General features: G+C 34.9%; 1 protein-coding gene across 6 annotated transcripts in view; it reads right to left on the bottom strand.

Moving 5' to 3' along the window:
• Positions 1–13,795, bottom strand: part of NBEAL1 (neurobeachin like 1) — a 183,174-nt gene that overhangs the window by 70,708 nt on the left and 98,671 nt on the right. For all 6 annotated transcript variants that reach the window (XM_072617327.1, XM_072617329.1, XM_072617330.1 and 3 more), the window contains 4 exons: positions 12,048–12,206; positions 5,912–6,071; positions 5,040–5,128; positions 3,296–3,850 (listed from right to left, as the gene is read on the bottom strand). In XM_072617327.1, the coding sequence (XP_072473428.1) occupies positions 3,296–3,850; positions 5,040–5,128; positions 5,912–6,071; positions 12,048–12,206 (963 nt within the window). The remainder of the gene's footprint in view (positions 1–3,295; positions 3,851–5,039; positions 5,129–5,911; positions 6,072–12,047; positions 12,207–13,795) is intronic.

Below are 13,795 nucleotides of genomic sequence, written 5' to 3'. Positions count from 1 at the left end.
TTTAGATTTCAGATGGAGAGGGCTAAAAGAGTTACTTGGGCATGTGAAAAGGATACTGGGATTGCCAAAAAGTGACAAATGCCTTTGTCTCAATTGTCTCTGACCACTTTGCATCTCAAATGTTTTATTCAATTTCATTCAGTGTTTATCCTTGATATGTCTCCCAGATTTCCCCACTGCTGGACCACAGCTTCAGAAGTCTCTTCCTACTCTAAAGTTCCTTGCCTCACACTACGTAACTCATCAATTCTTAAAATCTTGTCATTTACAGAGGCAGCTAGTAGCCCAGTGCATAGAGTGTTGGACCCGAAATCAGGAACATATGGGTTTGAATCCAGCCTCAGATACTTACTAGACATACCAGAGCAAACCACCCACCAGAGACTGCACCCAAGAGGTCTGAGAATTCTTTGAAGAGGGGACATATTTTCAGGCTCCACAGTCCAGGAGTTGTAAGCTACTTTTTTCATACATATACCTACACAAGTTCTTCACAACCATTATACTCTAAAAGTTTCAGCCCATTCTTTCATTTGTAGGATAGTCTGACCAAGGTTTATGGGAGAAATATTTTGTACCCAATTTCTCTACTATACCTTTTTATAAATGCCTTTGCTAAGAGTTTATTGAGTCTACCAGCTGATTATAAATGGAAGCACACTGGTAGGGATTCATGAATTCATGTTAGGCAATATAGACTCTTTAGAATTATTCTTATGTAACTCAACATGAGGGTAAAGGTACCCTGTGAGTACCCAAAACATGACTGCAAGTTGGGAGAATAGTCAAAAACTATTACATGAAGAATTATTTAATATAATATTAATTGATAAACATTGTAAAATAAATTAATGATGATATTGCTTTTTCCTCGTTAGCAAGTTTCTCCACAAATCCCCATTTGAGGAAGCACCAATATCAGTCATCATATTCTCTTCAAACCTGGAACAGCGCACAATATCCCAGATAATTTCTCCACCTTGTCCCTGAACAAGTAACGTGACAAGATTCCCCAGTTCCCAGATTTTCAGCTCCCTTTTATGTATTTGTTGTCTTCTCTCAATGGAATATAAACCCCATAAGGACAGCGAATATCTTTCTTTCTTGCTTGAATTTGTTCCCAGTACTTAGCACAGTGCCTGGAACATAGTTTAACAAATATTTGATGTAATTCTGAAAAAAACGTTTCATTTAAAAAAAAAAAGCCTGTGGAATTGCTGCACAAACAAATTGCTGGTCACAAAGTCAATCACTGAGTATTTAACAAGTACTTATTATGTTTTAGGCACTGTGTCAAGAGCTAGGGATTAAAAAAAGAGCAGAAACACCATCCCTGTCCTCATGGAGCTTAACTTCTTATGGTTGAAACAATATGTAAGTAATTACATACATACAAGATATATACCGAGTAGATGAAACATAACAGCAAAAGGAAGGCACTACCAGTGATGAAGGGTGGGAGTAAAGAAGACAGTCTGGGAAAAGCCCCTTAGAAGATAGGGTTTGAGCTGGTTCTTGAAGAAACCTAGGGAATATAAGATGTTGAATTAAAGGGGCAGAGAATTACAGGCATGGAGGGCAGCCAATGCATAGGAATAGACTTAGAAGATGGAGTGTCATGAACAAAGAAAAGCGAGTGGTTATGTCCCTGGAGTGCAGAGTACTTGGAGGGGAGAAAAGTAGAATGCTGGAAAGGGAAGAAGGGAAAAGGGTGTGAAGGGCTTTAAATGCCAAACAGAGGATTTTATACTTGCTCCTGGAGGTAATAGGGAATTACTTGAATTTATTAAGTAGTGGAGTGACACAGAAAGACGTAAGTTTTCGGAATATTACCTTGGCACCTAAGTGGAGAATGACCTGAAGTGGGGACAGGCTTGAGGTAAGGAGAGCAATGAGAACCCTACTTCTAGTCTAAATGAGAAGTGATGAGAGCCTGAATCAGGAGAATAGTTGGGAGTGGAGAACAGAGGATGTATTGGTAGAAACAACAGCACATGATATTGCTTGGCAGTTGTTCTTTGTTCTTGAAAAGAACCAAAATAACATCACTATACTAGAGTCAAGTTTCAATGTATCTGACTGGCTGCTCAGACCAAACTGAGTTCAGAATGCTCTACCACAGGCTGGGCACAAATAGTCCATTTGAACATTGGGAATGCAGATAGCACATGATAAGAGATTGGATAAACGGAGTAAATTTGAGTGAAAAGTCAAGGAAGCCAAGGAGGTACCTGGGCACGAGTGACTAGGAAGACTTTGACAGTAATAGAAGAGTTGGGGAAAGGAAAGGTTGTTTGGGGTTTTTTTTGTGGGGAAAGAGGGAGAGAATAATGAGTTCTCTTTAGATACCCTAAGTTTGAGATGCCAAAGGAACAACTACTCTGAGATGTTCAAAAAACAGCTGGTGATGTAGAACTGAAGTTTAGGAGAGAAAGTGGGGCTGGATACATAGACAGAATAATCATCTTACCTAGAGATGACCAATGAACACACAGGAGCTGATAAGTTCACCAAACACGAGGAAGTGTAGAGAGAGAAGAGTCCAAAACAGAGCATGAGAATACCAAGAATTGATGGGCATGGATTGAGTGAGGATTCAACAAAAGAGACTAAGAAGGAGCAGTCAGAGAGGAAAGGGCAGAAATAAGAGGCAGCAGGGTCAAAACAACCCAAAGGAGAGTATCCATAAGTTGATCAACTGTGCCAAGCATTGCAGAGAAGTCAAGAAGGATCAGAACTGAGAAAAGTCTATTTGATTTGGCAACTAAGAAGTCACTGGTAACTTCAGAGGAGACAGTTTCAGCTGAATAGTGTTAGAAGCCAAAATGCAGAAGGTTTTGGAATAAAAGAAGAGGAAGTGGAGGCATCTAGTTTAAGACAGATCTCTCAAGGGATATAGGACAAAAGCTAGCTAGCAGGGATGGCTAAAAACAATGGCTTTTTCAGTAAACAAGTAATATATTAATTACCTGTGTGTCAGGTATTATGCCATTATTAATGAAACAAGTAAACTAAGACTAAAACTTCTTGACTTATAAAAATTAGAATAATATATTCAATGAATTAACATTATGTGAAATAATAGCTTATAACTGCTTATCTGTAGCACTATAAAGTTGTACAAAGAACTTCACATACATTATCTGATTTGATCTTCATAACAAAAATTAATATAACTTGCCACACTTATTTCAAGGCCAGCAATAATTAAGGAAGATGTTATAAAACACAAGTAATGTTCAAAAACTATTTCTGCCCACAAATAAATATTTGAATGGAAAAAAGCAATTCTTACCTCTTGACTTTCAAATAACGAAAGGTCATCAATGAGTCCCATGTCATTTGTAAGGCTGCACTCCTTGTCCAGTTGCACAGAAAACACTTTAGAAGCACACTCTATGGGAGATGGTGTGCTGGGCAAACTGTCCGGCATTTGACTCCCACTATCACTTAGTTCCAATGAGTCAATCCCAGTGAGATCCAAACTCAAATGGGAAGAATTATTGAGCCACAGTTCTTGGTTTTCTGCCACTGAGCTATCATCTAGTAGTAGGTGTGTGTTAGAGTCTAGAGACTGTCTTTCCTCCAAGCACCATGGATCAAAAGCTGCAGTAGCTAAAGCAAAGGAGTTCATTTTCTCCCCTTCTCCCTTTTCATCACAGTATTTCTTTGGATCTTCAGGGGTATTTTTTTTGTCTTCTTCCTTAACAAAATCAGTCCTGCTGTGCTTACGTCCATTTCTATTTACAAAATTTAATTTTAGAAAAAGTCTAACCAAGGTCTCTTGCCATCCTACTTGTTGAGAAATCTGTTGTGCTGCCTCTGGTTGGGCCTGTAACATTTGAAAAACCTAGAAAAGGATTAGGAGGAAACAACATGATGTACAGTATATTACCATAATAATTTAATAATCCTGTTTACAGTTATAAAAATTAAAACAAAAATTAATCCTAATATTCAACATGCTAAGAAACTCATTAAATGAATGTAATGTGAAATTTTAAGTCATAATATTGTATTGAACAAAGTTATATACTATGACAAAATCAATTTATTTATTGCTACAAAGTAAAGTTTACATATAAAAATTTACACTTATTGACAAATTTAAATAGTCCGTGTCAAGTACCATCAAGTAAACAGAGCAAAACTAACCTGGGGTATATACAACCAAGATAAATCACAGACCTATACCACCAAATTCCCAGGTGAATAAATGATACCTATTAATCTCACCAGTTACCCAGAACTGTTTCCCTATTCTTCATCCACTATAGCCAACTTGTTATACAAAATAGTATCTTTCACATAGAATCTTCCTTACTATTCTTGACAATTACCTATTATCTAAACCTTTATCAGTCATAAAGCAACAATTCAAACAGCATTTATTAAGCATTTCCCATCACGAATCTTGCATTAAATAGAGGATAAGAAGGGAAGAGAATGAAGAAAGAAAAGTAAATGCAAGATAAGTAAAAAATAATTTTGAGGAAAGGACTTAGCACAGTATTTGGAACATAGTACACATTTAATAAATACTTTTTCATTTACTCACCTCTGTTGAGATGAAAATAAAATTAAGTTTAAGAAATATATTTATTCCCACAAGTCTAAGATTTAAAGTATACATAAACTACATAACTACATAAACAAGTTTGGGGGGGGGGGGAATTTTAACCTATGTGGTATAAAAACAAGAGTATCCCTTATAAATTCACCATATATTTATTCTGTTGTAATCTGAAGCCTGGTAATAAATCTCACAAAAGGGTGAGATAAATGAATTCTTCCCATGAAATTTTCAGTGGCCTGGAAAATGAGGCATAAAAAGTGAGATCCTGAGTACTCTGAAAAGTTCATTCCCTAAAAGGGCTAACACTAAACACATTCCTTAGAAAACTCAAGGTATTAGAATTCATATCTGAATGCCAAGAGCCACAGATATCCTAACTGTAAGTAATCTAACAGAACATAAAACCTAATGGCTCCCACAGCATACCACTACTTTGTGTAAAAATGCTTTAAAAATTACTAACCTTTCTGCATATGGGCACTCTGACATGTATATCCGCTTTATGAGACATGTACATTACAGCTAATAGATCCTTGAAATTTACAACAGTATCTATGAGTGAGAAAAAATTAAATATAAAACCAAACAATGCCCAATAACATACAAATAGCAGATTTATAAAGCACAGGAGGATCATAATTGCTTTTATAAAATAAAAAATACAAAAAGATTCCAGTTAAAATACAGAAATATACCAAATATTCCCTCTTCTGAACTCCTGTAGCAGGGAGGGTATACATACAGTTCCTAACATAGCATTCTATACATCATAGACATTCAGGAAATGTAAAAATAAGTATCTTAAAAAATGAATGAATTAAGGGTTAGCATTAGAGAGAATGAATCACCAAAAGAGGATCTTTTAATTTGATCCCTAAGATTTTAGGCTTCTTCAAGGAAAGTGTAGCACTCCTCACATTTTCCTTAATGATTTTTAATTATGGACACTCATTCACTGGCAGTCAAGAAGGGGTGACATTACTGAATGAACTAATATGTGTGGAGTATATGCAGCTTAAAAGTTAGTCCAGGGGGAAGATTAGTTTGAAATGTCTAATCTTATTTCTAACAATTCAACTGTAAGAACTTAATCCTGGTAAGAGTAGGAAACTCTTTCTATAACAAATATTATCCTCTATAACTTGGAAAACTGTCTTCAAGAGTTGCTGGCACCCAATATTCTTCATCTTTCAGTCAATCAGATGATGAGTTTCTTTAAATTTAGCAAGGTAAGGATGTCTTTTGATAGCAGAACATGAAGTCCATTATTAGGACTACACTTAAAGGCTTATTATTAAGAGAACTACTTAAATGTATTATCAGCTTTATCCATACCTGTATTTAGGACTTGGTTAAAAAGGCTTTTGATAAGAGAAACATTAACTGGTACTTCACTCAGAAGGAGCCCCAGCCCTGAATAACCAACATCTCTAAGTCGAATACGCTGCTTACTCCGTTCATAGACTTTAGTGCATTTCAGCATCTGTTCTATAATCTGTAACAAACAAAAATAATGCTATTATAGGTCCAGGAAAACTCAGGTTCAACAATGACACTAACATGACGGAAATGAAAACAAAAAGAAAAAGAAATACAATCACCAGTTTTGACTTCAGATGACAGATGATGAAATAGGTATCTGTTCCTCTCAGAGAGGAAATGGACCAGAAGCAGAGAAAAAGAGGCAATAATGCATAGTGAATAAGGTTCCACTTACGATGATTATTATCTGCATGATCCTGGGCAAACCACTTAACTTTTTCTCATGTGTAAAATAATGCGATTGGATTCTGTTGTCACTAAGGTCTGTTCCACTCCTAAATCTATAAACCTATGAATGTGTCACATGCTATTGGAAATGACCAATGTGTCATTTTGTTTTATTTAATTCCACTGTTACAAAGTAAAGGACTTGTGGTTGGGGCTTGTTAATGGGAAGTGGCAGCAATATGATAATTTTAAAAAACACTTGGGGAACAAGACAAGCAATACATGAGTGAACAATGCTTTTGAAAAAACTTTACTCCTAAAATATGCCAAAAGATTAATAGGATGATTATGCAGTAGCAAAAAAAGGAAGCTAAATGAGTATACATCAGTTGGAAACTAGTTGAACTAACAGTAGTAATGAATGTAATGGAACATGTGACAAATTTGAGGAATTTAGAGATACATCAGAAGAAGCAAATGAATTAATGCAAAATGAAATAGAAACAGAATGACACATAACTGTGCTATAATACTATAAAAGGAAACTAAGAGGAAGCTAAATCTTGGTTATAACCAATTTTGATTCCAAAGAACTGACAATGCAACACATCTGCCTCCTCTTGGCAGATTTGGGGTCTGATATGGTCACTACATCTATAGTTTTAGCTTCACCTAATTGCTTGACCCGAAGGGCTCAATTCAGTGGGAAGGTATCAACAAAATTTATTTTAAGAAATAAAATGTGATAGGTGTGATGTGGTACCTCAGAGTTGTTTTGATTTGCATCTCTCTAATCAACAGTGATTTAGAGCATTTTTTCATATGACTATAGATAGTTTTAATTTCTTCCTCTGAAAACTGCCTGTTCACATCCTTCATTTTATTTTATTATTATTTATTTTATTTTATTTATCAATTGAGGAATGACTTGTATTCTTGTAAACTTGACTCAGTTCTCTATATATTTTAGAAATGAGGTCTGCATCTGCAATGAGTGAAAACTTAGTTTCTTCTTTGCCTATTTTAATTCCTTCAATTTCTTTTTCTTCTCTTATTGCTAAAGCTAACATTTCTAGTACCATACTGAATAACAAGGATAATGGACATCCTTGTTTCATCCCTGATCTTAATGGAAATGCATCTAGCTTATCCCCATTACATATAATGCTTGCTGATGGTTTTAGGTAGATACTGCTTATTATTTTATGGAAGGCTCCATTTATTCCTATGATCTCATAGGAATAGGAATGGGTGTTATATTTTATCAAAAGCTTTTTCTGCATCTATTGAGATAATCATAGGGTTTCTGTTAGTTTTGTTGTTGATGTAATCAATAATGCTGATAGTTCTCCTAATATTGAACCAGCCCTGCATTCCTGGTATAATTCTACCTGATCATAATGTATTATTCTCATGATAAGTTACTGTATTCTTTTTGCTAATATCTTATTTAAGATATTAACATCTATATTAGCCTCTTATTTGCTTCTATACTCATTAGAGAAATTTGTCTATAAATTTCTTTCTCTATTTTGGTTCCTCTTGGTTCAGGGATCAGAATCATGTTTGTATCATAGAAAGAGTTTGGGAGGACTCCTTCACCTATTTTCCCAAATAGTTTATATAGTACTGGAATCAACTGTTCTTTAAATGTTTGATAGAATTCACTTGTAAATCCATCTGGCCCTGGAGATTGTTTCCCCGCGGAGTTCATTGATGGCTTGTTCAATTTCTTTTTCTGAGATGGGATTGTTTAAGTATTCAACTTTCTCTTCTGTTATTCTGGGCAATTTATATTTTTTTAAATATTCATCCATCTCACTTAGATTGTCAAATTTATTGGCATACAGTTGGGCAAAGTAATTTCTAATTATTGTTTTAATTTCCTCCTCACTGGAGGTTGAGTTCACCCCTCTCATTTTTAATATTGGTAATTTGGTTTTCTTTCTTTTTTTAATCAAATTGACCAAAGGTTTATCAATTTTATTGGTTTTTTCATAAAACCAACTCCTAGTTTTATTTATTAGTTCAACAGTTCTCTTCATTTCAATTTTATTAATCTCTCCTTTAGTTTTCAGTATTTCTAATTTGGTATTTTCTTGAGAATTTTCAGTGTGCTTTTTTTCTAGCTTTGTCAGCTGCATGCTCAATTCATTGACCCCCTCTTTCTCTATTTTATTCATGTAGGTATTCAATGATATAAAACTTCCGCAAAGAACTGCTTGTGCAGCATCCCATAAGTTTTGGTAGGTTGTCTCATTACTGTCATTCTCTTGAATGAAGTTGTTGATTGTTTCTATGATTTGTTGTTTAACCCACTCATTCTTTAGGATTAGATTATTTAGTTTCCAATTAATTTTAGGTCTATCTTTCCATGGCGTTTTATTACATATAATTTTTATTGCATTATGATCTGGGAAAGGGTCCCACATGAACAAAAATATTTATAGCAGATTAATTTGTGGTGGCCAAGAACTGGAAATTGAGGGGTTGTCCATCAATTGGGGAATGGCTGAACAAGTTGTGGTATATGAATGTAATGGAATACTATTGTGCTACATGAAATGATGAACAGGAAGACTTCAGAGAGGGCTGGAAGGACTTATATGAACTGATGCTGACTGAAAGGAGCAGAACCAGGAGAACTTTGTACACAGCAACAACCACGGCGTGTGAGGAATTTTTCTGGTAGACTTAGCCCTTCACAGCAAAGCAAGGACCTAAAATATTCCCAATGGACTCTTAAGGCAAAATGCCATCCACATCCAGAGAAAGAACTATGGAATTGGATCACAGAATGAAGCAGAATGTTTTCTCTCATGTTATGTTTTGTTTTGGTTTTTCTCATGGTTTCTCCCATTCATTTTAATTATTCTATGCAACATCATGAATGTGAAGATGTGTTTAATAAGAATGTATGTGTAGAACCCATATAAGATTGCATGCCATCTTGGGGAGGGAGGAAAGAGGAAGGGGGAGAAAAATCTAAGACTTATAGAAGTGACTGTAGAAAACTGAAAACAAATTTTTTAAAAAAGAAATAAAATAATGATATTTCACTCCTATAATATAAAAAATATTAGTAGAGTAACATTTCATTCCCCTAACCAGTTTCATTCTGAAAAACTTTGTTGTGCACCCTTGTTTCTGTAAATGGCTGTAGCCAAAATTTTGCCTTTCACATTCCTGGGGAACATGAGTTGAGAGATAATAAAGTTTTAAAGAACCTTCCCTAGTGGCTAAGGTTGGGGGAACAGAAAATTCCAAAGTACTGAAAGCTGTACCAGAAATAAAGCAACCTTCAAAGACCACCATGGTGAGTCATTTTGTTCATCTACTTACAAAACAGCACCAAACTTAAAGTCGAGAAAACAATTTTGTAAGTAGGTCAATTTATTTGCAAAAAAGAATGGGGCTAGTAGTCTTCCAATCTTCTCTGAAGATAACAGCAATATGCCATAAATGATGTGTTCAAGTATATCTATTTATAATGAACAATATTGACTGCTAACATTATAAACAAGCCTCAATGCTCCATTTGCACTGACACTTCCCTCTCACCCCTACCACTCCATTCAGTCTTTTAGGACAATCTCGGAGGAATTACCAAATCAATGCCCCCCGCTTTCCCCAAAACCCTTTGAGCTCCTATATTCTATTCAATTTTTGTTTATTCCAAATAAAACCCTGGTGAAGTCAACTCAAAAGCGGCCCAAAGGATGCTTAATACAGTCACTCCAATGACATCAAGGGAAGCAATCAGGCAAAATATAAAGGAGGTTAAGTTATTTTCAGTTAATTTTATAAATGTGGATGACTAATCTATATTTTTTGCTATTAAAAAGGGAGTGGATTCAGCCAACACTTAAATATTATAGGCATCATGAATAACATCTCCACCTTCAGTTTTTAAATGTTCCAGAGCTGCCACACAGACACAACTTAAGTCAAGAGAAGGTAAGAAAATAAAAATTTTAAATCTGAGGCAATTTGGCAAAAGAATCAAAACATTTTCAAATAGTCTGGAGTTCAAGCTAATCTTTTACTATTTAAAGTATCAAATTAAAAGATATTTTTGAAAGAGAATCAGAAAAGGAAGACAAATGATACTTTTAAGCTGGCAAAGAATAAGAGAAAAAGAATAATTCAGAGTTATGGATTGAACTCTAGAAGAATCACAGAGTCTTTTTTTAAAAACTTAATTTTTTAATCAGCAAAAATCTGACTGCTTGGCCTAACTCCCATCAAACTACCCTCCCCATCCAAACACACAAATGAGAACAAAATAAAAACAAAATATTTGTAGTGCAACAATACATATTTCTACAAAAAATATATATCTCATTCTATACTCTGAGTCTTTCACCTTTCTAGCAGGAGGTGGGTATGTTTCTTCATTAGTCCTATGAACTTGTGGTTGGTCATCATGCTGATAAGTGTTTCAAAGTTGTTTGATTTTATGATATTGTTATAATTGCATAAATTGTTCTCCTGGTTCTGTTCACTTCAATTTACATCAGTTCATGTATGTCTTTCCAGCTTTATCTTCATCATTTCTTTTGGCACAGCAATATTCTATGACATTTATATACAGGTTCAGCCATTCTCCAATTGATGAGCACCCCCTCAGATACCTATTCTTTACCACCCCTAAAAGAGCTACAAATATTTTTGTATATCCTTAGAGTTCATTTTGCTCAAGACTAAGCCTTCCTGCTTTTCATCCTCCCTTTAATTCTTGTACCTCTTTTCACTCCTTTTCCTATTTCCATTAAGTAAAATATGTTTCTATACTCAAATGTGTGTACGTGTGTATTTGTATTCTTTCCTCCTTTAACCAGCTCAAATAAGAGTGAGATTCAATTTCCCCTCCTCTTCTTCCTTGTCTGTATAGATGCCTACTTATACACTCTAATTATGTGAGATAATTTCCTCCAATTTTCCTTTCCCTTCACCCTTGACTATATTCCTTTCCCTCCTTTTTCCATTCTTAAGTTCATCAAGACATAGTAGAATCAGGTTTTCTATTTTATTAGACTGCCTATGTGTCCCCTGAAGATAACAGGATTTAGAAGGGACAGATATCTTCCTATAATAGAATGTACATAGTTTATCCTTGTTTAGTCCTTTTTCATTGTTCACTCACATTTACCTTTTTATGTTTCACTTAACTCCAGGATTTGAACTTCAAAGTTCCTACACAGATCTGGTTTGTTTTAATCAGAAAAGGTTGGAAATCCCCTATTTCACTAAAGGGTCATTGTTTTCCCTTGTAAGATTATACTCTCTTGTAAAGAGTAAGTTATTCTCGCCTGTAAGTTTTATATCCTTTACCTTCTGGAATATTTTATTTCAAATTCTCTGCTCCTTTTTAGTAGCGTCTGCTAAATCTAAGATCCTGTGAATGTGTCACATGCTATCAGAAACGAGCAACGTGTTAATTTGTTTTATTTAACTATATTTTGTTACAAGTTATAGGACTTGTGGTTGGAGGCCTTGTTAATGGGAAGAGGCAGCAATGTAACAATTTTTTAAAAATATTCAAGAATTACATTTTAAAATGAACTAAAATGCAGGACTTGTAAAGGGTTTTCAAACCATTACACGAAGGATTCTTACAAATCCCCAAGGCAGCCTGTTATTTTGGTTGTATAATTCTCAGTATAAATTCACAGCTCCTGCTGCATATAAATTCCTAAAAATTTTAGTTATAATTTTTCATGTTCCCAAGTACACAGCAAATAGTATATAATAGTAATACCTTAAATATCAGTTCTCTTAATCTGTCTGAGTATCTCTGATTTAACAGCAAGACATAGAGTATATCAGCATTTCCTGGTTCAAAGAGTAGTAAGAAAAGTTGATCCCGTGCTGGACTGGTAAGAAGCAGACTGAAGAGTACATCCAAAATTCCAAAGAGCTTAAATAAAAAAAAAAAAACAAACTTCTGAACAATTCAAAATCTATATTAGAGTTCTTCAAATGAATCTGACAAAAAAAAAAATCCTTCATAATGTACAATACCATACCACTATAGTCTAGAAAAATGATGTTTCTCCATCATTCCTTGAATATGAACTTACTTTTTTAAATTAAAGATAAAAGGAGGTGCAATGGTTTGCACCCTTCTCAATAATTAAGAAAAATTAATAAAGCAAAACAGAATAAGAGCATGTTCCTTCTCATCATAATCACTGACCAGAGTCTAAGACAACTTTAAACCCAAACCTCACAGTGTGCCTTATCAGTATAACTGCCCTCTCAGAACCTAGACTACTCTATGGAAGAGCACATGTTCTGCAGCTGGCCTTACAGTTTCAAAAGCATTCTGGAAAATATTTTTCACTAACTTCTCATGAAATCACTAGGATGGAAAAGGAAAAACAAGTGGCAGTAAGTATGCCATTTCTCAGGACAATGCTTTCCTCAATCAACAATATTTATTAAATGTTACTATGTACCAGGCACTGTGAAAGTTGCAGGGGATACAGAGACAAAACTGAAACACTTCATGCATTAAAGGGGAGTGCATTTTACTGCAGGAGAAAACATGTAATAATAGCTATTAGCAGGCAAAATTCATAGAGTTAAAGAAACTCAAAAGAAGGTTTGCAAAGTGCTGTAGGACTAAAGGAAATAAGATTTATATAGCACCAGTATATACCAGGCGCTGTGTTAGGCATTTTACCAATATTACTTCATTAGATCTTTACAACAGCCCTGGGAGGTAGATGCTATTGTCATCTCCATTTTACAGATGAAGAAACTGAGGCAAACAGAGTTTAAGTGACTTGCCCAAGGTCATATAGTTAGTAAGCGCCTGAGGTTAGATTTGAATTAGTGTCTGCCTCTCACCCAGTGCTCTATACACTATGCCACATCATCTGCCTCTGGACACAATGAGACATACATATAAAATGAAAGGTAATTTTGTCCAAGGGGAAGCATTAACAGTTGAAGAACATTAATGAAGGCCTTATGAAGGGGATAACATTTGAGCTAAACTTTGGCACAAACTGGGAATTTTAAGAGGAGAAGTAAGAACACATTCAAACCTTGTGCAGTGGCAGAGAGATTATGCCATTAGGGAGGCTAGTTATGAGTAAGTCACTGTGGAGGAAGAGGGGAAAGCTGCATATTTTACTTCTGAGATTATTATCATTCCACAGTCCCTAGACCTAAATGCTGGAATTAATTCATCTGATAGCCCGTAGTATGGGTCCATTTTCCAACAGAATGTGCAATAAAAGTTAAATAGTATTTATAAAAGGGTAAAAATAGTTAAATACATATGCAGCTTATTCAAATTGGTAATAGCATATTATATAAGTGATAGAAAGTTCAGTAAAGTGGCAAAAGCACTTTCCCAATCCCACTAGCCAAAAAAATGGCCTCTCTCCCTACATCTTTTAACACTGTTTATCTGAACCCTCTGACAGCATTTTAACTCTATACTGTAGCTGCTGGTTGGCTTATGCATTTATTTCTTTATTATCCTGTGAGATTCCC

The sequence above is a fragment of the Notamacropus eugenii genome, chromosome 6 (genome assembly GCF_028372415.1).
Source record: "Notamacropus eugenii isolate mMacEug1 chromosome 6, mMacEug1.pri_v2, whole genome shotgun sequence".
Lineage (NCBI taxonomy): Eukaryota > Metazoa > Chordata > Mammalia > Diprotodontia > Macropodidae > Notamacropus > Notamacropus eugenii.
The sequence above is the reverse complement of the archived record's forward strand: the minus strand, read 5'-3'. Positions and strand labels throughout refer to the sequence as shown.